Below are 27,378 nucleotides of genomic sequence, written 5' to 3' on the forward strand. Positions count from 1 at the left end.
CATTCGGTCGCTTCTTTGCACTGCGACTAACTCCCCATGAACGTCTCTTTGCCTTCCCCAGGAGGTCCACCTCCAGGGTTTCGCTCCCAACATGGTTGGCAGCTCCAGGACCCAATCTCCTCTGCAAGCACGTGCGGCTCCACAAGGCGGACCCGTTGGTTGAGAGGGTACAGCTACTCCATGCAAAGCCGCAGTACATCTACGTACCGTACCCTGATGGCCACCAAGACACAGTCTCCCTCAGGGACCTGGCGCCAGCTGGGTCCCCACAACCCCCCCCTCTGCCCCGGCGCCACCGTCCCTCCCCCCCCCACCCCCCCCAGCGCACCCCACCACAGCCCCCGCTCCAGGATGATCCGTCCTCCCCTTGGTCCCACCCGGGATGAAGATGAGGTCGACACGCTCCCGGAGTCACCGACGACCGAACCGACGCTTGAATCACCACCAGAACTGTGGGGCTCGCAACGACGGATCAAGGCGCCCGGTCGTCTAAATTTGTAACCTCTTAAATTTTAAACAACCTGTATGTAAATAGATTTCCACCACCCCCGCTGGACTCTTTTTTTTTTAACAGGTGGTGAAAGTGGTAGTCATCACTGTTGTATTGTATATACTGCATATGAGGGTATTACGGTAAGGCCCCTGTACTACAGGTACGGGGGTAGATCCCTGCCTGCTGGCTCTGCCCTGTAGGCGGAGTATAAATGTGTGTGCTCTCCGAGCTGCAGCCATTTCGGCAGCAGCTGCGGGAGGCTCCACATCTCTGCGTAATAAAGCCTCGATTACTCTCTGCTCTCGTCTCGTCGTAATTGATAGTGCATCAGGGAATAAAGGAAAAAACAGGAAGGACCCTTACGTGGGGCATTACTATCCACAGTGCTTTATATGCTGCAAGTTCAATTTCAGCAGCAAACAAAAAATGAAGCTGGGTCAAAATACTGGAAATTGCAACATCTGCCACAACAGAAACTGAGGAGTATTGTGGTCAAAGATTGAAACCACTCAAGTGTGTGAGTTGCAGTAACTGAGACTTTATTCAGAAACATATTTGAGAGACATAGCCCAGCTCCTAGAAAATGTCTGACTGATACCAAGGCTGTGTAACATATTTATATGTTTTGATTCCAGAGAAACAGGGGGTTGGATTCTCCACTCCCCGCGCCAAAATCGCGTTCGGCACAGGGCGGAGAATCTGTTTTGGTGCCGAAATCAGGAGCGGCAGTTTCTTAATTCTCCGCTCCCTGTGCGCCGGTTATCCACTGCCTCAGGCCATTGCCTGAGGCCCGCCTCGCGATGCTCTGTCCCTGACCGGCCAAATTCCCGACGGTGTGGGTTACATGTGCTCACGCCGTCCGGGAAGCTCACATGGCGGCTGCGGACTCAATCTGGGGCCGCCACCGTCAGGGGATGGCCGATCGGCGGGCAGTGGGGGCTTCATTCGGGGCTGGGGGCAATGTGGGCAGGCGGTCTGGGGTGTGCGAGCGGCTGATGGGGGTGGGCACTACTTTGGCGGTCCAGGCCTACAGCTGAGTCCACCATGGAGCACAGCATGGCCGCTGCAAGCCGCCGCTGTGCGCATGCGTGGCCTCTGAATGAGAAGTGCTGGGGGCTGTACTGGCAGCTAGAGCTCTGAGCCCAATGCTGGCTCCCTGCTAGCCCCAGCAAAACGTGGAATCGGTTTTGCTGGCGTAAAAGACCACCATTTTGACGCCGGAGTGGGGACTTAGTCTCCAAAACGGAGAATCCAGCTGTGGATGTCTCACTCATACATCATTGGGCTGTATGGTGGCACAGTAGTTAGCACTGCTGCATCACAGCACCTGGGACATGGGTTCAACTACTGCAGTGGCTGACTGTGTGGAGTTTGCAAGTTCTCCCCATGTCCGCGTGGACTTCCTCTGGTTTACTCCCACAGTCCAAAATGTGCAGGTTAGGTGAATTGGCTATCCTAAATTGCCCCTTAGTGTCCAAAGATGTTCAGGTTAGGTTATGGGGCTATGGGGATAAAGTGGAGGTGGGCTGGGGAGTGGACATGCCCGAGTGCTCTTTTGGAGGGTCGGTACAGACTCAATGGCCCGAATGGCCACCTTCTGCACTGGAATTCTAGGAATCTATGAAATCAGTTCGAGAGCTTGCACAGATGGCCTCTTATCTCCGCAGTGCGGCCTTCCTGACTCACAGCAGGTGTAACTCCCTGTCTGCTTTACTATCTCCTTGATGCCGTGTTTTGGCTAGCTTTCCCATCATGCCGAGAAAACATCAATAGCTGACTTTGAAACTATTAATATTCAAACTATATTCACCTTTTTCGAAAGCTGTAAATGTACATCTTAATGTGAGTTTCAAAATCAAAGTGTTTCGATTAGCCCACTTTAGGAGAATGAAACTAATTTTTCACCTGTTGGTCACTGTAAATCTTTGCTTCTGAATCAGCAGTAATTGCTTGTTAACTGCTTTGCAGTCTGCGCCAAAGATAAAGTACCTGCAGGCAACTTTATTAAATGCACCATCAATGGCAGTAAATAGCCATCTCACATGCAGACTCAACAGCATTCCAAGTTCAGCCTTATTCCAGATATTTGTCTTTCAGTCGTCGCCAACAGTTCTGAAAGCAAGCCTTTGCTCCCTGTGAAATGGAATGACATTATATGTGCAATATATGGCGACGTAGCATTGGTATTGAACAACAATACTAGTTACTAAATTTAGGATATTGAATCAGCCCTTCCACTTCTCAGATTATCAAAACATCCCTGAGTTGTGCTCAAAACAACGATATTAAAGGCTATAGATAAACAGAAGCAACTAAGCGATTCAGCAGATTGCAATAGTCTGCAGAACATAAGGCACGAGTGGTAGCGAGTGGGAACTGCCGCGAGCTTCCCGACACTCAGCCCAGCAAGGCCAGCAATGCTATTTAACGTTAATTGGTCCACGTAACAAGGCCCCACAGGCTACTCGTCACAAATGAAGGCTCGCTAGCTGGTTTGCTGGCACTGCGCTCGCCAGCCCCCCGCTAACAAGGTCGAGCAGCACTTAAGCAGCACTTGCTCAGCCAACCCTAGTCAGCTCGCAACGATGGTGCCGAGGCAAATGGCCCTAAGATTCGGGGATGCAGAGCTGGGGAGGCTCCTAGATGCAGTGGAGGCCAGCTGAGATGTCCTGTTACCCCGAGGGTGCCGGAGGGTCAGTCACAGGGCAGCCAGTGCTGCCAGGGATGAGGTGGCAGCAGCTGTAAGCTCTGGGAGTGTGACCAGGAGGACTGGCCTCCAGTGCCAGAAATAGGTCACCGATCTACACTGGGCAGCACGAGTGAGTAGATACCACGCATCCACCCCAAGACCTTTCCATCTCCACGGGACAATTTCCCCCCCCAATTCCCCGTATACCCCCCAACACTCCCTTTGCCCCCCACCCATCCTTTCAACCCCTTCTTCACACACCATGTGAACCATGTGTGTGGCTAATGATGCCCTCTCTGTATCTCCTCAGGAAAAGCTCTCCCCCAATAGTTGGGAATGGGCTAAGACTGGCGGAGGCGTGTCAGACATAACAGTCCTCAACTCCACCGAGGAACATGCCCTAGAAGTGACTGGGGTGGCCGAGGACAGAGTGGTCGCCCACGCGGAGGCTGCAGAGGCGAAACAGCAGTCGGAGGGCTGCTGGATTCCAGGACTCAGCTGGGTCACAGCTTGATGCTGAGCCTCTGGAACAGGGTTACCCAGAGCTGATGGAGATGATAGGGAACGACCGGGACATTCAGAGGGAGATGTCAGCGTCACTCCTTTGAATGTGAGCATCGTCTTGCATCTTTGACTTTGTCTATATATATGTTCCTGGAACCTACCTATTCATTCACCTGAGAAAGGAGCAGTGCTCCGAAAGCTAGTGATTTGATACAAACCTGACTTTAACCTGGTGTTGTAAGACTTCTTACAGTTATTTGCATGACACTGGCAATGGCATTGTGCCTGTAAGGTGTATTAGGAACACCATTCCTGAACCATCAGTTGGAATCTTGGTGAAGCATCACATTCAGGTTCTAGAAATAAAGCCCACCAATATCCTTAAGGGCATTTCTCTGAATCTTCAGTAGCCAATGAAACGAGGGGCCCTAATTTTGGGGAAAATAATCAATTGCCTTTAGGATCAACTACCTTTCCCTAGTGAGGCTGGCCTCCGAAAGGACTCAGAGGGACACCACTCCTGCCTATTCGCAATAAGCAAACCTTAAGAGGGTTGAAGCAGTGTAGATAAGGGGAAACATTTCCACTGGCCGGAGGTCTGTAACCAAAGGATGAGAGAATTAAAATGTCGTCAAAAAAACCCACATCATAGGACCATGGAGACCATTCAGCCTCTTGAGACATTCAACTGGATTATAGCTGATCTGGAAACACGTATCGTAACTTCATCTCCCTGCCTTGGCTCTTTAACTCTTCATAGCCTTGCCTAACAAAAATCTATCAATCTCGGTTTTGAAATTTTCAATTAATCTATCACTACAGTTTTTGGGAGAATTCCAGGAATCCACTGCCCTTTGGGTGAACAGATGCTTTGTGACATCACCCCTGAACGGTGAAGATCTAAGTTCAAGGTTATCCCCCGCCCCCCTCATTCCGGGAATGTTTTTCTCTATCTATCAAATCCTCCTTTTTTTACTTGTTACGATCTGGAATGCGCTATTTGAAGGGGGAGTGAAAGCAGGTCCAATAATAACCTGCAAAAGCTTCTCTGCATAAGTGAACATTCAGCGACTCAAACCATCAATCACATTCTTAGCTGTTTTATAGGAACAGGAGTAGGTCATTCAGCTCCTCGAGCCTGCCCTGCCATTCAATGGGATCATGACTGAACTGTGACCTAACTCCATGTACCTATCTTTGGTCAATATCCCTTAATACCTTTGTGTAGCCACCTGGGTTGGCCACTTTCCGACTTTAAAATGGAGATCCGCTAAGAATGCAGGGAAATTAAGGCAACGCAGCAAAAACAAGTAGGTGCAAAGTTTCCTGTAATCAGAACTTGCAGGAACCCAGACAGCACTGAAACTAACAACCATCTACATATTGATGACCGATCCCCGGGAACAATTGGAAACAGTTAAAATAAACAAGACCAAGCCAGACTCCTCGGTGCCAGCAGGAGCCAAGACAAAGGAAGGCCAAGGGACACTTAGGAACCGCCCAGTGATCAGGGAACAGCTCCAGTATTGGAGAAATCGATCCAAGTGATCAGGACTTAGTCCAATCACTTGGAACCAGGTACGGGGTCCGCCCACTGGGGACTATAAAATAGAGTCCCCAAGTTCAATTCGTCCTTCTTGGCAGGGTCACTCAGCAGCTCAAAACAACCCTTGACCGTGACCTGCCTAGTAGCCGCACCAACCAAGTAAGTCTCCAGTCAACGCACGCTACGAGATAGGCACTCCTAGCTACCAGTCTATACCTGCTTTGAAGCCTGCAGACTCAGAATCGAACAAAAGGCCATTTGTTCCCCTAACCTGGTGGGCCAGTTCCAAAGCTAAGTATAGGCCTCTTAGTGTTAGAGATAGTCTAGTAAGTAAAGTTTTATACATGAGTAGTGATTGACTGTGTATAATAAATGTGTTTTGATTTGAAACTTACTAACTGGTGTATTAAGTTATTAATCAGTACTTGAACTTGAACCTCGTGGTGGTATCATAAAGATACCTGGCGACTCTAGAGCAAAGGTTAGAAAACAGAGCAAATTAAGTAAAGACACAACGCGCAACATTTACTAAGAGCCAACCTAAAATTAGCAACATTTAGTGGCGACATCTGACGGGACCCGACTTAGAAGTGGCCTAACCACGCCGAGAGAACCCAAAATTTTAATTGAGTGTCCAATTGGGAACAGAAACATTCACAAGTGTTCAAGCAGTTCTGATCAATCCTCATAGTTCGGAAGCGTGTTAATGCATGCGTAACTAACAGGGCTATAAGGTAAAACTGATAGATTTTGTTGCGAAAAATTGTCGGGAGTTTGTATTCCGGAAAATAGCGAATGCCATACCCGTGTTTACAGCACCGCCTTAGTACCCCTCGTTCCAAATTTTAAAAGAGAGCATTCAGATAGGAAAAATGGCAATGAAGGTAATGGAACGCCTCATGAACCCTCAAGAATTTGTGGTCGCAGCGACCAGCAGCAGAGTAGGTTAGTGTCCTGTTTGGGAAGTTGAGATTAGAAGGTACCTCAAAGGGAAGGGATGGCCCCTTTGGAGTGACTTTTGTTCAAATGAGGAAACAGGCCCTGGGAGTATAGGACATACTTGGTGGGAGAACCTGAGCGAAATCCATAAGAAGAGCTAAGGGAAAGCTCACAAGCCGATGGCAATTGTGTCCTGTCTGGCACAATTGCGAGGCACAGAGGAGGTCGTTCGGACACTCCGCAAAGAGATAGAAGAGAGACATCGAATGAGCAAGGTCGATGTTAGTGAGATCGAGAGAGAGAATGTCGAATTGAGATGGAAGTTGGCAGCAAAGGACGGAGAGGTGGATGATGCCAAGTGGGCACACCAGTCTTGTCTAGCGTATCTGAGCAGCTCCCAAACCCAATACGATAAGGCCTATCAGGACACGCAATGTGCAGTCCTGGTAAGAGAAGAGACAGAGAAACAGGTATAGGCATTGCAAAGGCAGTTCAGCGATCTAAAAGCAGCGTTAAGAGCACTCCATGCTGCCACCATGAAACACAGACAAAGCTCAGTGGATCATGCAAAATGCCGGAAGCAGATTGTGGAACTGCAGTCTTTGCTTTCAGTGCAAAATGGGTTTCAAAGCACCTTTGGATCCCAATTAGATGGAGAAGATGGCCCTGATTGGCAAGAACTAAATGAAACCGCGCATAGATATGTACAGGGAACATGTGCGCAAGGAAATCCCCAAAGGAGAAAAGCACCCCAACCCCCCACAGAGCAGATAATTCAGGCACCCATGAATCCAGTAACTACCCACCGCACAGGCACATCGGACGGAGACACGGAATTCCTTTACACCACCCCCTTAACCGTGACCCAATTACGGGACGCGTGCAAAAAGATCACACCGTTCCTCCCCACCTCAGACCCCCACCACATCTTTACTGGAGTGAAGCAGCAGGCGACCATGTACGGCCTGGATGAGCGTGAGCAAGTGACGCTCACAGTTTTAAGCTGAGACCCTTCTGTTGCAGCAGCCCTTCCCGACACACAGAATGTAGGAGGAGGCACCCTTGCAGAGATGCACACGGCGATCCTAGACGCGATCGGTTATAACAGAGTTGACCCAGTAGAAGGCCTGAATAAGTGCAGGCAGAAGAAAACAGAACACCCCACAGCGTTTGCTGACGCCAGTGGATCCATTTTACAGCCGTTTTCAGAAACTTAGACCTCGCCCATTTGTCCCCAGACAACATGGCCAAATGAACCCGCACCCTTATCTCCCATGCCACAGAGGCAGGACAAAAAGCTTGTACTAATTACAACTCGGAAGAAACGCACAACGAAAAGTGGGTTTTTAAAAGGTTGTCCCGCTCCTGGGAGCAATCTGTCCACAACAAACCCGCGATTAGAAAACCCAAAGAACAGCAGGCAGAGGCAGATATCCACACAGTTAAAGCACACCAGAATCCAGCATGGGTGAACGAAAGCATGAACAGCCCCCCACAGAAACCACAGGAGTGTTACAACTGTGGACAATTAGGTCACTTTGCATGAGAGTGCAATGCCCCACGAAAGTCACAGAGTGCCCAGCAGGCAGGCACTCTGAATAGAAACACGACAAAGCCCATACATGTGTAAGCACCCGTTCAGACCAGACAAACATGAACGGAACTGACTGACGGTGTTCGGGCTCCCCCACCTGGCTCTGCGACACCCTTTGGGATAGGTCCGGCCGACCAGTCGTTGCAGCGAAAATACAGCCCATCGAATTTCTCTGGGACACAGGAGGGTCCCGCACCACAATGAATTCCTCCACCATGTTCCAAAAAGACACGTGGCCCACTACAGCCACAATCACCCTCAGCGGATTCACAGGCCACTCACAACAGGGACACATCACTGCCCCTGTACCCATTCAAATTGGCGACATTACAACAAAACACCCCTAGTTTTGGTCGATCTGCCCCACACAGCAGAACACATTTTGGGCATCGATTTTATGAACTCCCACAACCTGTCATTTGACCCAGTAAATCAATGTGTCTGGAAAATGACAAAGTCAGCAAGAGCCCCCGCAATGCTCACAGTAGGTGAGTATGCGAATAAGATTAGCGCAGTCGGCAATTTTTGGTTTGACCCGACCACGATTAGCGCAGACAAACGGGTTAGGGCAGTTCTCCAGAAAAACAGGACTGCATTTGCAAGTCATAAACATGACTGCGGCAGGATGGCTGGTACGGTTCAAATAACAGGACCTGACCCTAGACCCCAGAAGCAATATGGATTTCCCCAGGAGGCAGAGGGAGAAATCTCAAAAGTTATTGATAGTTTATTAGAACAAGGCATACTTAGATCAGTAGCCTCTACTAATAATGCCCCGATTTGGCCAGTGAGAAAGCCCGATGGATCATGGCGACTGACCATCGATTACCGGGAACTCAACAAAGTCACCCCCGCAGCAGCCCCCACAGTAGCAACAAGTCCCGAGACCATGCTCAAACAGGGACTCAACTCATGATACTTTACGTTTTGGACGTCAGTAACGGATTCTGGTCCATTCCATTTGCAAAAGCGTGCCAGTACAAATTTGCCTTCACTTTTAAAGGTCAGCAGTACACGTGGATATGCCTTCCACAAGGATTCCACATCTCCCCCTCCATTTTCCACCGACTGCTGGCCAATGGTTTATCAAAATTTTCTTGCCCAGAATGTCTGGTCCAATATGTAGACGACCTATTACTGCAGATAGACACCAAAGCAGAGCACATCGCGCTTCTGTCTGAACTCCTCGAACTCCTACAGCGAATTGGATGTAAAGTGAACCCCAAGAAGGCCCAAATATTGGAAAACAAAGTGGTATATTTGGGAACGATTATCACGCATGGTAAATGCGAGATCGAGCATAAAAGAATTGACTCGATTGTCAAATTGCCCCTTCCCCAGAATGTTTCCGCCCTCCGGTCGCTTTTAGAACTGGTTGGCTACTGCCGAAACCATATTGACGGTTTCGCCACCAAAGCAGCACCCCTCTCGGAACTCCTAAAGAAAGGGGCCCCTTGGGAATGGCTTCCGCGGCACACGGATGCTGTAGATGTTTTAAAACACGCACTCATTGCAGCCCCCGCACTACAGGTTCCAGACCCGCTCTCCTCCTATGCTATAGAGATAGCTAGCACAGATCGTACCCTTTTGGCCGTGCTCCTCCAGGAACGGCACGAACAGTTAAGAGACGTGGCTTATGCCTCCAGAGTTTTAGATCCTGTGGAGCAGGGATTTTCGGCCTGTGAAAGGCACCTGCTCGCAGTTTTCTGGGCAGTTCAATACTTTTCATACATCACCGGACTAAACCCTATCACAATCCTCACGGAACACGCCCACACCCAACTTTTACTCGACGGACGACTTAAGGACGGTACAGTAAGCCAGATCAAAGCAGCCAGATGGACCCTTCTTTTGCAGGGAAGGGACATCACTGTGAAAAGGACCAAGACCCACACTTTCCTAGCCGACAACCTTCAGTACCCAGGCACTCTCCACGAATGTGAAATCATCTCACTGCACCACAACACAGGCCCCTTTATCGCGAAAACACAAAAGATAGGTAGTTCACCCCAGAGCCCCCAGCACACAGACACGTGCGCACCCTTGAGAATATATGTGGATGGTTCTTCCACTATATTAAACGGGAAGCGCATTACAGGATGCGGCATTTATGTTGAGGACAAAATCTCGTTAAAACTGCCAGGACACTTAGGCGCGCAGGCGGCAGAACTAGCAGCCATTGCATACATTGTAGATCACCCAAATTCCTTCCCCAGCCCAGCAGACATATACTCGGACAGCCTCTATGTCTGTAACAGCCTCACAGAATTCCTACCCTTGTGCAAAGCAAGAGGATTTGTTTCCGCGGACGGAAAACCCCTCCTTTCAGCCCCATTGCTCCGCCACATTTTGGACAAAGCACGGGGCAGGATATTTGGTATTACTAAAGTACGAAGTCACCACCGTTCCTCCCCACCTGGAAATGTAAAAGCCGACGCACTGGCTAAAGCATGTTCCAGACATGGGTATTTTTGGTTAGCCCCCGAAAGCGCCCCAGTGAATGAAGTTCAGGTCTCACAGACAAATATCGAACATTTAGTGCAGGCCCAGAAGCAAGATAGTAATCTCAGGGAGATTTTAAAAGGAAAATTTCCAGACACATACGATAGGTTTAAAAATGCACTGACCACACATGACGGTGTGGTCCTAAAGGACACCATTATGTGGTTCCTGAACAGGGCAGGAATCAGCTTATTTGTTTGTTCCATGATAGTCATGGGCATCAGGGAATTGACCCCACTACAGCCCACCTCAGGCAGCTCTGTTGGTGGCCGAATTTAAAGGAAGACGTCACGCACTATGTAGAAAATTGCCTTATCTGTGCCCAAAACAATCCGGAAAGATATGCGAAGAAAGCTCAGCTTAGCCACACCCGCCCCATTAATGGCCCCTGGACTAGTCTCCAGATTGATTTTATAGGACCATTGCCCTCTTGCAGGAATGGTCACATGTATGTGTTAGTTGTTATAGACACGTTTACGAAATGGGTAGAAGCATTCCCATCTAGAACAGACACGGCAAAGACTACCGCTAAGATTTTAACCCACCACATCTTTACGAGATGGGGACTCCCCCGCAGCATTGAATCCGACCAAGGTTCCCATTTTACGGGACGTGCCATGAAGAACGTCCTCACGATATTTGGCATTACCCAAAAATCCCACATCGCATACCACCCCCAGTCAAGTGGTATCGTGGAGCGAATGAATCGGACCCTAAAAGCAACCCTCAGGAAAATGGTCCAACAAAACAGCACCACTTGGGATTCAGTCCTCCCTTTTGCACTAATGTTTTTGCGTAACACTGTTTCGACATCCACATGATACACCCCACACCCTCTCATGACCGGACGCCCCATGAAAGGCACAGAATTTTTATTAGGACTTGGCTTGACCAGCCCCGAAGTGACGGCCCTCACACGTGAGAGCGCAGTGAAACAATTAGTCGAGAATGTAAAAACGGCTCAGCTAGCAGCCGCAGTAAAATTAGGTACCAGGACGAAACCGAGCAAGGCCTGTTTCGACAAGACAGTGCAAGCGACTGAGTTTGATGTAGAACAGGAGGTCATGCTCTCCATTTAGAACCCCAGCACGTTCCTGTCACCTAAGTATTCGGGTCCGTACTCCGTTGCGGACAAAGTAAGCCCTTCCGTTTATAAGATTAAGTACCCCAACGGGAAGATCACGTGGTTTCATATTAACCCAGCTCAAGGCATATGGCTCGCAATCTAGCCACGCACACCACGTCATGCTCGCCGCAGCAGACTACGCCCCGCCCACAGCCAACGTATCCCTCCCCTCCCCCAACACGTCCACCCCATCCACGGACTCGACCTCGACTCCACCCCCGAACTCTAGACTCCGCACCGGAACGCCCACAGACAGCAGCAGCAGCGACAGCGACTGTGACACAGACGATAGCCACAGCACGCCTCCCTACTATCCCCATGCAACAGGCCCCACACCCAGCGAATCTGAACACGATTCGAGTGATCCCTTCCTGATCACATTCCTTAACAAACCTCACCAAAGACCACCGCCCAAGATGACGACCCCGACTCCATCTCCACAGAATTAGACACGACTATTTGGCACCGTGACAATTCGTACAGGCTCGTCCAAAACGACGAGATGGACCCTAAGTCACACCATGCAGCTTTAGCGACCCTCATCCATTCAAGAGTATGGCATCCGGGAGAAGATGATGACATTGAGTCTGACTCCCAAAACGAGAACCCCTTTGCGACCCTGTTCGCAACTGATAACTGAGGTATCCAGATGATGTTTTAAACGGAACCGCTTGGGAGAAACGGTGTCCTTTCTGATGGAACCTGCACCATGTTTGTTGAATGTTTGTTCGTTTATGTTATCTGTTCATGGAACAAGTTTTTCCCAGACAATAGTTCAGAGGAACTAGTCTGTCGACAGAACCCGACTCATAGTTGCTCTCCTAATTCGAGAGGCAGCCCCCCACGACGACCACATTCTTACCCATTCTTGCCGGTTGCTCAGGCAGTGGAGAAATGGCATTGGTCCCCGCCCTGCCTGAGGACCCCCCTCTGGTTAGCTATGCTCGGGTAGAGCACATACGGCACTGATCACCGTCCTACCTGGGGATTCCATCCAAATCTTAACCGTTGCGGCCCATACGCACCACATTTTGGCTCGTTACGTTCAAAATTCTTTTGTTTGGTTTTGGCAACCCTTCGGTTGCTTCCCTATGCTATTTACATCCTCAAACACTGGGATGGTAAATCACATAGGCTGCGAGACGGCTCGCAGTACGGCAGTATTTCCTTAGATGTCTAGTCCAAATATTCGTTTTTTTTTTAAAATGAGGGAGTCACACATGGTGACCAATTATAAAGGGAAATTGGCACTAAAAGACAGACATGCTAACGTACAAGATATTAAACAAGATAGTAACAGAAACTATGCTTGATCCACAGAATTCCAGAAGCTCCAGGAAGAGAGAAGAGATGAAAAGGAAGAGAAGAGAGAAGAGATCAATGAAGACATCATACGTGTTTTTCATTACCATTATAATTTGTATTCTGTTACGTGCGAACGCAAACCCCCTGACCCCCAACCCGCCCGGCCGTCAATGATTCACTTCCCCATAGCACCCAGAGCCCAGTGACAAGTAACAACACACCATCATGGTGTGATAGGTTTATAACGTGGTACTCCCTTTCATATGTCATTGAATCCCTTTTAGCATTGGCGATATTCTGCAGCATCGTGCAGACTATCCGCATGAGAAAATGGCGAAGGAGAGCCTACCGCTCTTGCACCCCGTATACAGGATAAGATCCCCTATTTTCGGTCTTCACCAGGCCCCCGAACCCCTTGATCTACAATAAAGGACATTTGTTTTGCGTCATTTATAAATAAAGAAATATGTCTCATTTGCAACTGAAAGATTGTACAACTCTGTGCTTGACCGTCAAGCCAGAGGAAAATGTGAATGCTGCCATTATTTCTGTATTGTTAGGAACTTAGTATGATTGGATGTTTAAGTGAGTGTAGTTTATGGAAGATAGTTAGAGGTACTGTTTTTTTTACATATGTTGTACTGCATGTCCCTGTTGTGACATAGCGCCACTTAGAATTGTCAGTTTAAATTTTCTTGCATCGTTATGGGCAGTGTAGAGGCCTTGGAAGAGTGCTCACTGGGTCAGGGAGTGGAGACGACGCAGTTATGTGATCCTTTACGCTTCGTGTTAGGGATCACAAAGAGGGAGTGTAGCCACTTGGGTTGGCCACTTCCCGACTTTAAAATGGAGATCCGCTAAGAATGCAGGGAAATTCAGCCACTGCAGGACAAACAAGCAGGTGCAAAGTTTCCTGTAATCAGAACTTGCAGGAACCCAGACAGCACTGAAACTAACAACCATCTACATACTGATGAGCGATCCCCGGGAACAATTGGAAACAGTTAAGGTAAACAAGGCCAAGCTAAACCCCTCAGCGCCAGCAGGAGCCAAGACAAAGGAGGGCCAACGGACACTTAGGAACCGCCCAGTGATCAGGGAACAGCTCCAGTATTGGAGAAATCGATCCAAGTGATCAGAACTTAGTCCAATCACTTGGAACCAGGTATGGGGTCCGCCCAAAAGGGCGCAAAGCCCCTGGGGACTATAAAATAGAGTCCCCAAGTTCAATTTGACCTTCTTGGCAGGGTCTCTCAGCAGCTCGAAACAACCCTTGACCGTGACCTGCCTAGTAGCTGCACCAACCAAGTAAGTCTCCAGTCAACGCACGCTACGAGATAGGCGCTCCTAGCTACCACTCTATACCAGCTTTGAAGCCTGCAGACTCAGAATCGAACGAAAGGCCATTTGTTCCCCTGACCTGGTGGGCCAGTTCCAAAGCTAAGTATAGGCCTCTTAGTGTTAGAGATAGTCTAGTAAGTAGAGTTTTATACATGAGTAGTGATTGACTGTGTATAATAAATGTGTTTTGATTTGAAACTTACTAACTGGTGTATTGAGTTATTGATCAGTACTTGAACTTGAACCTTGTGGTGGTATCATAAAAATACCTGGCGACTCGAGAGCAAAGGTTAGAAAACAGAGCAAATTAAGTAAAGACACAACGAGCAACATTTACTATGAGCCAACCAAAAGTTAGCAACATTTGCTGAACAAAAATGCATCTATTTCAGATTTAAAATTAACAATTGATCTGGCATGAATTGCTGTTTGTGAATGAAAGTTCCAAACCCCTACCACTTTTGTGTGTAGAAGTGCTTCTAATATCTCTCTTCAATGGTCGGGCCCTAACTTTTAGACCACGCTCCCTTGTTTTAGAATCTCCAACGAGTGGAAACAGTTTATCTTTCTCAACCGTGCCTTTTCCTGTTAATATTTTGAAGACTTTGATCAGATCACCTCTTAACCTTCTAAATTCCAGAAAAAACAGGCCTGATTTGTATAATTTCTCCTCATAACTTAACCCCTGAAGTTCAGGTATCATTCTTGTAAACCTACATTGCACTCCCTCCAAGGCCAAAATATCCTTCCCAAGGCGGGGTGCCCAGATAATAATAACAATCTAATAATAATCTTTATTGTCACAAGTAGGCTTACATTAACACTCTGCAATTAAGTTATTGTGAAAATCCCCCAGTCGCCACACTCTGGCGCCTGTTCAGGTACATTGAGGGAGAATTCAGAATGTCCAATTCACCTAACAAGCACTTCTTTCAGGACTTGTGGGAGGAAACCGGAGCAGACACGGGGAGATTGTGCAGACTTCGCACAGTGCACAGACAGTGACCCAAGTCGGGAATCAAACCCGGGTCCTTGGCGCTGTGAAGCAACAATGCTAACCACTGTGCTACCGCGCCGCCCTAGATCTGCTCACAGTACTTCAAGTGGGGTCTAACCAGGATTTTGTAAAGCTGAATTATAACTTCTGCGTCCTTATACTCCAGTCCTCTAGATATAAAGATCACCATTTCATTATCCTTCTTGATTACTTTCTGCATTTGTTTGCGGCATTTTAAAGATCAGTGCACTTGAACCTCATGCCTCTTTGGGCATCCACTGAATTTAGCTTCATGCCATTCTAGAAAGTACCCTGATCTATCTTTTTTTGGTCCAAAATGGATAATCTCATACTTGCTTACATTGAAATACATCTGCCGCAGTTTTGCTCATTCTCGTAGTCTGTCAATATCCTTTTGTAATGTTATGCTGTCATCTACACTGCCTACAATGCCATCCAACTTTGTATTATCAGCTGATTTCGATATATGACTTTCTATTCCATTATCCAAGTTGTTAATGATTACGTAAACAATCGAGGCCCTAACACAGATCCCTTTGGGACACCACTAGACACATCCTGACAATTTGAGTGCCTACCCATTATCCTTACTTTCTGTCACCTGCGATGCAACCAATTTCCCAGTCACGTCAATAACTTTCCCTCAATTCCATGGGCTTCTACATTAGATAACAGTCTCTTATATGGAACTTTATCAAATGCCTTCTGGAAGTCCATATAAACATCATCCATTGACATTCCCCTGTCCACCACCTTAGTCACCACTTCAAAAAGGTTTAATGAGGTTTGTCAGGCATGACCTACCTGTCATTGATCCATGCTGGCTCTCCTTGATTAACTGAAAATTTTCGAGGTGTTCAGTTACCTTGGGTTGGATTCTCCTCCCCCCCCCCCCCCCCCACGCTGAAATCGCGTTCGGGGCCAGGGCGGAGAATCCGTTTTGGCGCACAAAATCGGTACCGCCGCCAGTTTCGCAATTCTCCAGGGTATAAACTGGTTCTGTATTGCATTAAATGTTTCTTTAAACATCTTCCACTATTCTTCAGTTGTTCTACCCATTAGCAGATTTTCTCAATTTACTGTGGACAGTCTCTGTTACATCTCATTGAAGTCAGCATTACCTAAATTTAAAATTCTACTAACTGCTTTGTCCTATTCACTTTCAAACGTTACGCTGAGCACGATCATGTTATGATCACTATTTGATAAATGTTCACGCATAGTTAGGTTACTCATTAAATCTGGCTCATTACTCATTACTAAATCCAATATTGTTTGTTGCATCCAGGACATATTCCTAGAGAAATGTATTCCTAACACGTTCCAGAAATTCACTAACTTTCTGATAGGTGCTGGAGTTCCACTTTGCCCGCTCAAATAAAGGACAAAATTAATTTCTTGACTGCCCAAAAGAGGACTTAGGAACAAATGTCAGCAAACACTGGAACAGGAACAAACATTTTGATAAAATATTCTTCTTGACCGACCGAATCCTGCCCTCCAAGGACAGAGGGAGACTACCCCACCTCTGCAAATCAGTCCTGACCCTTCCCACCAAGCTCGTATAGTTCAACTTACGGAGTCGGGCCAGCATGTTAGGCAGCATCTGAGGAGAGAGAAACAATGTTACCGTTTTAGGTCTGCGACCTTTCATTTCGTTTGAAAGGTCACAGACCTGAAACGTGAACCCTGTTTCTCTCTCCACAGATGCTGCCAGAGTTGCTGAGTTTTTCCCCAGCATTTGTGTTTGTATTTCAGATTTCCAGCAACTGCAGCATTCTGCTTTTGCTTTGTCATTATCTTTGTTCCTCCCTTATTCAAAGATGTGACATTCTGCAAGCAAAAGACACGTCTTTTTTCCAAACCGAACTGCTTCATACAACCCAGGGAACCCTCAGATCCTCAGTGCGAGTGAGTAAAACGGAACTTGTTTCCATCCCCAATTACGATCCAGTAATATTTTTGCATGTACGGTGTGCTAAAATAAGCACAGCTCAGTGTGATAAGTCAAATTGCTTACTGTCACATACTGTTCAGGTTTTCTCATCAGACCACAGGGCTGGATTCTCCGATTATGAGGCTATGTCCGGAGGGTGTCTGGTTTCACGCCGAAAAAGTTGGTGCCGTCAGGCTCAACGGAGAATCCCGCCCACAGTCTTTTGCGTAAGAAACTGGAAAATTGCTTGAGCTCATGGAACCTCATTCCAGTCACGCCATCTCTTTCAGGAAAGAGAAGGGAAAGAAGAAAATTAACCTGCTCACTTACGTTCACAAATGGCCTGCAATGATGTCCAAGTTGAATCTTCCATACAGGTAGTAATTGTTGATCCTCCATCCTGGAAAACATAACCTGGATAGCATTCATAAACAACACGAGCGGCCACAGGAAATGATGTTGAAGTTAGGAATTCTTCACCTGGAAATCCATTCACCAACAGTGGAGGTCTATCGCAATCACCTTGAAAAACAAATCCACAAAGTTTTCGTTCATTGTTTGAAAATCCACCAATAATTTGTCTTTAGGCTGTATTAACTTTGCACCTAAATACTCCCTTCCTCTCTCTTTATTCAATAAATCAGCATTGTGTATTCCATTCCAGTGACTATCAGAGTGGGATTCTGGGCAATTTCCCGATTTGCTTAGCCACTTTTAATCCTCTGGTCTTTTTCTTTTGCCCAACCCTTCCTTATAATATTACGCTACAGAATGTTACCATGCAGGTACAGTAAACAATTAGGAAGGCAAATAGTTCAGCTTTTATTGCAAGGGGCTGGTGCATAAAGGGATGAAAGTTTTGTTGCAGTTATAGAGGGCTTTGGCGAGATCACACTTGGAATGCTATATCAGTTTTAGTCTCCTTAGCTAAAGAAGAAAATACATGGCTCAGAAGAGGTGCAAGAAAGATTCACTAGGTTCAGCTCTGGGATGAGGACTGTCCTGAGAGGAGAGATTGAGTCAAAGGGGCTTATTTTCCTGGCGTTCAGAAGAAAGCGAGGTGATCATAGAAATTGACAAAAAGCAAGCAGGTCATTCAGCCCATTAAGTCCATGCTAACTGACAGGTAACCAACCAGTTTATTCCCACTTTTTAGCTCTTTTGAATCAAGTGAAATCCAAGTACTTTTTAACTATTCTGAGGCTTTCTGCCTCTCCCACCCCTAAGTTCCATAACCCGGCCATCATCACCGTTACTGACTGTCCCTCAATTCAAGGATGTTGTCTACTCAGGGTCCTGAGTTTCTGCCTGAATTTTCATATAACTTAACAGGTTGATTTTCGACCCGCAGATCTTTGGCGACATTCAGCAGGACATCCCACGATGTATTGGGATCCGGAGTGTGAGATTTGCTTCCTTTTCTTTCCGTCCCTGCCTCATCATTAAGCTGTTTGGACCCAAAGCGTGATGCAGTTTGACGGACGGGTTGTCGCTACTTTGAATGATTGGCAGCAAGTTTTTCCTAGGCATTGCAAATGCTGCCGTGCATCAAGGAGAGATTCACAGCAACTTATTTGTCCTTCCTGGGATGCTGGCCATTTGAGAGTCAAGAAAACAGGACCAGGTAGCGAGGTATTTTCCAGCCATTCGGACACATTAATTAGAGATCCTCACCATCCTCTGGTGAAATAATTTCTCTCAAACCCCTCTAAACCACCTAACACTAAGTCTGAACTGCTGTTTATGGAACCCTGAAGCAAGGCCTTCCTGTAGCCATTCTATCTAGACTATAATTTTATATCCTTCCGTTACGACTCTCCTCAGCTTCCTGAGTTCTGAAGAAAGCAACCCCAGCCTATCCAACCTTCCCTCATAAGTAGAATTTTCCAGTCCAGTCAACATCCTCGTAAATATCCTCCATACTCCTCTCTAATGCAGTCTCAACTTTCTTATAGTGAGGTGACCAGAACAGCATGCAGTACTCCATTTGTGGCCTAAGTATTGATTCATGCAGTTCCAGCATAACTTCCCAGCTCTTATATATATTGTCTGTGATTTCACAAACTGTCTAAGATTCTGAGGGCTTGACAGGAAAGATGCTGAGATGATGCTTCCCTTCAGCTGAAGAGATCATTACGAGGGTCACAGTCTCTGAATAAGGGATGGGCCATTTTGGACCCAGATCCACTTGTGAAGCTTTGAATTTCTCTGACTGAGAGCGGGGATGTCCAATCATTGAGTATATTCCAAACTGAGACTGGTAGCTTTTTGAAAGTTGCCATAGTCCCTGAGGACCATGGGCTGCTCTCCCCTTTTTTTGAGAGAGAGCTGGCTGGCAGTGATTGAACTCGAGGGTCACCACACCTCAGGTGAGGGGCAAGGTTGAGAGACAGCACCTTCATGTATAACCTCAGCTGGTACCGGAGTTGAACCCACAGCATTGACATCACTGCACCATAAACTAGGCTGACAAGTGGCAAGTTACATTCGCACCACACAAATGCCAGGCAATGACCATCTCCTACAAGAGAGGATCTAACCATCGCCCCTTGACATTAAATGGCATTACCATCGCTGAATCCCCCACAATCAAAATCCTGACGGTTACCATTGATCATAAGCATAACTAAACTAGCTATATTAATACTGTGGCTACCAGGGCAGGTCAAAGAAATCCTACAATGAGTTACTCACCTCCTGACCCCCAAAGCCTCTTCACCATCTACAAGGAACAAGTCAGTAGTGTAATGCAATACTCTCCACTTGCCTGGATGAGTGCAGCTCCAACAACATTCAAGAAGCTCGACAACATCCAGGGCAAAACAGCCCGCTTGATTGCTCCCCCTTCCACAAACATTCAATCCTTCCACCTCTGCTGAACAGTAGCAACCACGTGTACCATCTACAAGATGCACTGCAGGAACTCGCCAAAGTTCCTTAGGCAGCACCTTCCAAAACCACGATCACTACCATCTAGAAGAACAAGAGCAGCAGATACATGGGAACCCCACCACCTGGAGGTTCCCCTCCAAGTCACTCACCACCCTGAATTGGAAATATATTGCCGTTCCTTCATTGTTGCTGGGGCAAAATCCTGGAACTCCTTCCCTAACAGCATTGTGGGTGTACCTACACCTCAGGGACTGTAGCGGTTCAAGAAGGCATCTCCCCACTATCTTCTGAAGGGTAACTCGGGATGAGCAATAAATGTTGGCCTAACTAGCGACGCCCACATGCTGTAAATGACTGTTTTAATAAACCAGCCTTTCAGCCAAGCTGAATGGGAACATCAGCTGCAGAATAAACCCTCTAACGCTACAAGTCCTGTATCCCATTCACACTCCTGTGCAGCGAGGCTCCATGAACAAAGAACAAAGAACAAAGAAATTTACAGCACAGGAACAGGCCCTTCGGCCCTCCAAGCCCGTGCCGACCATACTGCCCGACTAAACTACAATCTTCTACACTTCCTGGGTCCGTATCCTTCAATTCCCATCCTATTCATATATTTGTCAAGATGCCCCTTAAATGTCCCTATCGTCCCTGCTTCCACTACCTCCTCCGGTAGCGAGTTCCAGGCACCCACTACCCTCTGCGTAAAAAACTTGCCTCGTACATCTACTCTAAACCTTGCCCCTCTCACCTTAAACCTATGCCCCCTAGTAATTGACCCCTCTACCCTGGGGAAAAGCCTCTGACTAACCACTCTGTCTATGCCCCTCATAATTTTGTATACCTCTATCAGGTCGCCCCTCAGCCTCCTTCGTTCCTGTGAGAACAAACCGAGTTTATTCAACCGCTCCTCATAGCTTATGCCCTCCATACCAGGCAACATTCTGGTAAATCTCTTCTGCACCCTCTCTAAAGCCTCCACATCCTTCTGGTAGTGTGGCGACCAGAATTGAACACTATACTCCAAGTGTGGCCTAACTAAGGTTCTATACAGCTGCAACATGACTTGCCAATTCTTATACTCAATGCCCCGGCCAATGAAGGCAAGCATGCCGTATGCCTTCTTGACTACCTTCTCCACCTGTGTTGCCCCTTTCAATGACCTGTGGACATGTGGGAAGTGCGCAAAACTATCCCCTGGTTTTTGTGGTTTAAGGAATGAATTTTAATGCATGCACCATTCCATTGAGGAAAACCACAAGCAGTACCAGAGCCAAGATTTATTAGATAGTGGGGTTTCCCTTCCCACCATCCAAAGAGTCGTCTGGGAACACATCCATAGAATAGAATAGAATTCACAGAATCCCTATGGTGCAGAAGGAGGCTATTTGGCCCATCGAACCTTCACCGACCCTCTTAAAAAGCACCCTACCTCGGCCCACTCCCCCTGCCCTTTCCCCGTAAACCCACCTAACCTGCACATCTTTGGACAGCCAACACTCTCTGCCCCGCAGCCATTTCACGCTCCCAATGGAGCTGGAGGCTGGACTTCCACCACCCATGTGGCAAAAACGTCCCACCTGAGTGAGATGCTGGCCAATCTGAATGGCTCTCTCGTCCCTTGTAGCATCAGAGATGTGGACAGGCCTGGAATTGTGTGCAGTCCCTGGAGTCTGTGCCCCAGGATTTCAGGAAGAGGTACGTTTTGGGAATCGCAGGGTAGGGGAGCCCTGGTGGACAGAGAGGATTGGGGGATAAATTCTGTCCCAAGTGATGCAAATAACAAACTGCAATTGCAGGTCTTGATCAGCAGAGGTAGCACTATTCATGGGTCATGTCAGGACATGCATTTGGACTGAACCAGGACCATTGCCTCATTGAGCTTCAAGATCTTGACTTGTGAATTTGGGGATGAGTAAATATTATTTAAACTGTCCACTGAAACTGTTCCTGAGCTAACAGGTCACGATGATATTGAAATGCCTGTGATATGATGCAAGGTACTGGAGATAAAATGATATCACATTACACAGTGCACTAACCTGCTCTGGCTGGTTGTCAGCAAACATGGTGCAATTTCTTACATTGGCGAGCAGTCACACTTCCACCCACACAACAATTTAACCCCCCTTCCCCTGCAAAAAAGGACGTGTGAGTTCCGGGATATAACTCGGAATCTAGGTTTTATCGAAACAATAAATGCTGCTGTAAATCTGTCCCATCACTGATCTAAAATAATATCCCTGAAGCAGCAATAGAGAGCTCACCCGTGACCCGGACCACCAAGAGAGCGAGGATCAGTCGCACTGACATTCCACCAGCAGTTCCCACACGGAATGGGCATGGAAGAGACACTGTCCCGAGTTAAATCGGACGGAATGCCGACACCGCATGCGCACCAACCCTTGATCCAAAGTACAGATGGCAAAAGGCATCAATCACTTAATCTTCCCGTCCAAGCCCATATGTGTACCGATTCAAAGTATCTCTGTCTTAGCCTATGCCCCAAAGTGAAAGTAGCCTGTGCATGTACCAAATGATAAGCCAAGACTCGGATAAGAATCATAGGCATGTTTATTTAATGTGCACGCGCTATTTAGAATCTCAAATTAAGTAGAAAACATTCAAATTGTATCACTCGCTGCAACTAACTATTCACGCAGTATAGAAATTGATCTGTTTTGACTATTGCCTCACAGCGACAGGGACCTGGGTTCGATTCCAGCTTTGGGAAGCCGTGCCTGCGTGGGTTTCCTCCCACAGTACAAAGATGTGCAGGTTGGGTGGATTGGCCGTGCTAAATTGTTCCTTCGTGCCCAGCGATGTGCAAGTTGGGTTATGGGGATTGGGTGGGGGATGGTTGGAAGAGTGGAGCTAGGTCAGGTGCTCTTTTGGAGGGTCAGTGCAGATTCAATGGGCTGAATGGTCTCCTTCAGCACTGCAGGGATTCTATGATTCTTTGAGCTCTGCCCAGTATAACTTACCAGATCCATATGTGTGACTGTCAAGTGTTACTGCAAGAGTGCCAAAATTTATACTTGGTGGAGCATAATATCCCCAAGCTGGAATATATTTAATTCTAATAATATAATTGCCTCCCAGTGCCAAGTACTGTAAACTCTAGCAGACACGACGTAGCCTGCCAAAGCTTTTATCTTAAGACCCACCCATTCCAGATATTTACTCTGGCAAACTTTCCCTGAGCTGCACATTTATACCCCTCCTTAAATAAGGTGACCAATACTGTCCAAACATGGTCTCACCAGTGCCCTGTACAACTGAAACATAACCTCCTTACTTTTCCCCTCACAATAAATGATAACATTCTATTAGATTTTGAATTACTTGCTAGCCTTTCACGTACCAGCACACCCAGATCCCCTGCACCTCAGAGCTCTGCAATCTCTAGCCATTTAGATAATGTGCTTCTTTATTGCCCTTGAGAAGGTGCTGATGTTCTGTCTTCTTGAACTGCTGCAATCTATGTGGTGTAGGCACACACACAGTACTATTAGGGAGAGAGTTTCAGTATTTTGACCCAGTGACAGAAAAAGAGCAGTGGTATGTTTCCAAGTCAGGATGGTGAGTGGCCTGGAGAGAAAACCCCAGGTGGCGGTGTTCCCATGTATCTGTTGCGCTTGTCCTTCTAGATAATAGTGCTTGTAGGTTTGGAAGGTGCTGCCTAAGGAGCCTTGGTGAATTCCTGCAGTGCATCTTGTAGATTGTACACTTGGCTGACAAACAAAGAACAAACAAAGAAAAGTACAGCACAGGAACATGCCCTTCGGCCCTCCATGCTGCCTGTCTAAACTAAAATCTTCTACACTTCCTTCCCTCTGTTCCCATCCTATTCATGTATTTGCCAAGATGCCCTTTAAACGTCACTATCGTCCCTGTTTCCACTACCTCCTCCGGCAGCGAGTTCCAGGCACCCACTACCCTCTGTGTAAAAAACTTGCCTCGTACATCTCCTCTAAACCTTGCCCCTCGCACCTTAAACCTATGCCCCCTAGTAATTGACCCCTCTACCCTGGGAAAAAGGTCTCTGACTATCCACTCTGTCTATGCCCCTCATAATTTTGTAGGCCTCTATCCATTCACTGTACATTCCCTACCTGTATTTGACCTTCCAAAATGCATTACCTCACATTTGTCCGGATAAAACTCCATCTGCCATCTCGCCACCCAAGTCTCCAAACGATCTAAATGCTGCTGTATCCTCTGACAGTCTCATCGCTATCCGCAATTCCACCAACCTTTGTGTCGTCTGTAAACTTACTAATCTGACACTGTGCATCAGTGGTGGAGGGAGTGAATGTTTGTGGAAGGGGTGCCAATCAAGCGGGCTGCTTTGTCCTTGATGGTGCCAGGTTTCTTGATTGTTGTTGGAGGTGGACTCATCTAGTCAAGTGGAGAGTATTCCATCACACCCCTTACTTGTGTCTTGTAGATGATAGCCAGGCTTTCGGGAGTCATTCAATCAATTCACCAAACAATCAGGGAAAGGTGCTAGTAAAATTAAAACATATATTGTTGGCATCTAGTTAAAATATCATCCAATAATAATTAGCAAACGTCATATTACAAACAGCAACAATATAATGCAGTGTTCGTTTGTGTGTGCCCTATGAGTAATCCCACCATTCTATTTAACAAATTCGAGAGTATAAATTTTACTTTAACAGCATTGTGTAATATTCTTTATTTGACAGGAAATATTCCATTAATTATTAATATCGATAACAATGATTTTGATGACTGCCTCAGTCCTCATTTACATGTTCTGCACATTGCATTGCATGGGCACAGAGATAATACATTCTTATCTGGAGGAAATATTCAACATTTGTAACACAGATAAACTGCAAATGATCTTATCCATCCCAGATAAACTGCACAAGATCTTTTCCATTCCATAGAAGTAGACAAAGACTTTCTCCTGCTTGAGTGCATGATAGTCAATATAATTATTTCATAAAACTGGTGTAATCTGATTCTATTTTATCAGTGATCTCACAGGATAGAATAGTTAAATGACTCCTGAGTGACAAAGTGGAATGATTGAACAGCACAGGCCTTCACTGTCAGTGAAAAGCATTGGAGCCCTCAGATGTCTCTGTGCGACACAGCTTATAAGCGGTCAGAGGACAAAGACTGAATGGCTCAGAATTGTATGTGTGTTTTTTGATCAGAGTGTTTGAAGACTCTGCTGATTGCTGCTTGTCATTACAATATTTTTGCAATATCTGCTATGCAACACACCTTTACCACAATATTACAAAATCTTAAAGGACTCATAAAAGCATCAAGATAGAGTGTGATAATAGATAGCAGGCAAAAAGACTAGTTTGAAGTCAGTGAAAAAACTTGTGAGACTTATATGAGCGCTTTATGCATTCCTGCCCTGACAATCTCACTCCAGAAAGCCTGCTGACAGTAAATTTCCATTAACAAAACGGGCAACACGGTGGCACAGTGGTTAGCACCGAGGTCCCAGGTTCGATCCCGGCACTGGGTTACTGACCGTGTGTGGTTTGCCCATTCTCCCCGGGTTTGCGTGGGTTTTGCCCCCACAACCCAAAGATGTGCAGGGTAGGTGAATTGGCCAGGCTGAATTGCCCCATAATTGGAAAAAATTAATTGGGTACTCTATATTTATTTTTTAAAATTTCCATTAGTAGCAGAATAAACAGAGCTCCAGCTATGATTCCATCCTCTGTTCACAAGATAATTATGGATGGCAAAGACCATCTAGCCCAGTTCATCTCATCCATCCCAGCATGACAAAAGGAATGTATGTATCAGGAGCCTGCTCTGCCATCTGATAACTGCCTACATTTTACCAGTGACTACAACTCAAAAGTACTTAATTGGCTGTAAAACGAGTAGCGACATTGTGAAAGGCTATATAAATGAAGTTGTTGTCTTTCTCTTATTACACCTGCATGCAATAGGCAGAGTGAGTGTAGCAATGGTAAAATTGGAGGCCCAATGCTGATTCTCTGAGGATAATTCATCACAGAGCAAGAAACAGATGTTAGGAAAGTGACTACAAAGAAATCACGATATTTACAAACAACCTATAGCTAGCCTCCCCCAAAATCCCCTTCTGACTCTCCTCCAACCTGCTCTGCAACCCTCTCTTAAAGGTCCCACCTCCAACCCCACCCAACCCTATTCTCCAACCCCTTCCAAATTCCTCCAGACCTCCTCTAACCTCCCCCAAGTCCCCACCTAACCACTCCAACCCTCCTCTAACGTCCCTCGCACCGCTCCCAACCTTTTCTAAATGCCCCCTAACCCCCCCCCCCACACACACAGACACACACAGTATTCAATTGGTTCTGGAATTTAATAATCTTTATTGGCACAAGCAGGTTTACATTAACATTGCAATGAAGTTACTGTGAAAAGCCCCTAGTCGCCACATTCCGGCACCTGTTCGGGTACACTGAGGGAGAATTTAGAATGTCCAATTCACCTAACAACGCGTCTTTCGGGACTCGTGGGAGGAAACCGGAGCACCCGGAGGAAACCCACGCAGACATGGGGAGAATGTGCAGACTCTGCACAGACAGTGACCCAAGCCGGGAATTGAACCTGGGACCCTGCTGCAGTGATGCAACAGTGCTACCCATTGTGCTACCATGCTGAATTACAGAGCTATGATTTACGATGTGTCAGTCAAAAGCACCCTCATTTTCAGCTGCTGCTGATCTTCACACAGATTTGTGGGTTTCTAGCGGGTTCTCCAAAATGAAAAATCGGAATCATGAAGCTGTCTGCAACAGCGCAGCAACTGAGTGAAATTAACCTGACACTGACAGACCGGCTTGAAACAAATCTGGCCCCTCAGCCTGACAGATCCCTGTTTTGTAAAGCCAGTCTTTCAGGCCTAAGGCTCTGGCTGCTCAGTTTGGACAATGAGAATCAGAGAATCTCTACAGTGCAGAAGGAGGCCATTCGGCCCAGCTCGTCTGCACCAACCCTCTGAAAGAGCACCATACCTGGACCAACTCCCCTGCCCCTCAGGCTGAGGTTATCCATGAAGACCCCACCTTCTCAACCCTGGCCCTCACGTGCTGATCCTCAGGTTAAATGACCACCAGTCAGCTCTCACTCAGAAGGCCCTCCTTCGGGGGACTATGGTGACCTCCACTTTCACATAAGGTACAGGAATCAATTTGCTTACAGTAGTGATTCCACAAGCAAGAACAGAACCAGCGGCCAGTTGTGACTGCTGGTGGTGTCAAAGAACAAAGAAAAGTACAGCACAGGAACAGGCCCTTCGGCCCTCCAAGCCTGCGCCGACCATGCTGCCCGTCTAAACTAAAATCTTCTACATTTCCGGGGTCCCTATCCCTCTATTCCCATCGTATTCATGTATTTGTCAAGATGCCCTTTAAACATCACTATCGTCCCTGCTTCCACCACCTCATCCGGCAGCGAGTTCCAGGCACCCACTACCCTCTGTGTAAAAAACTTGCCTCGTA

At 47.0% G+C, this 27,378-nt stretch overlaps 1 protein-coding gene across 4 annotated transcripts in view; it reads right to left on the reverse strand.

Moving 5' to 3' along the window:
* Positions 1–22,307, reverse strand: part of LOC140393810 (complement decay-accelerating factor transmembrane isoform-like) — a 35,747-nt gene extending 13,440 nt beyond the window's left edge. For all 4 annotated transcript variants that reach the window (XM_072480276.1, XM_072480274.1, XM_072480278.1 and 1 more), the window contains exons 1-2: positions 22,153–22,307; positions 17,324–17,515 (exon numbers count right to left, since the gene is read on the reverse strand). In XM_072480276.1, coding sequence (XP_072336377.1) covers positions 17,324–17,515; positions 22,153–22,198 — 238 coding nt within the window. In that variant the 5' untranslated portion in view covers positions 22,199–22,307. The remainder of the gene's footprint in view (positions 1–17,323; positions 17,516–22,152) is intronic.
* Between the last annotated feature and the right edge of the window lie 5,071 nt (positions 22,308–27,378).

Source organism: Scyliorhinus torazame, chromosome 17, assembly GCF_047496885.1.
Source record: "Scyliorhinus torazame isolate Kashiwa2021f chromosome 17, sScyTor2.1, whole genome shotgun sequence".
Lineage (NCBI taxonomy): Eukaryota > Metazoa > Chordata > Chondrichthyes > Carcharhiniformes > Scyliorhinidae > Scyliorhinus > Scyliorhinus torazame.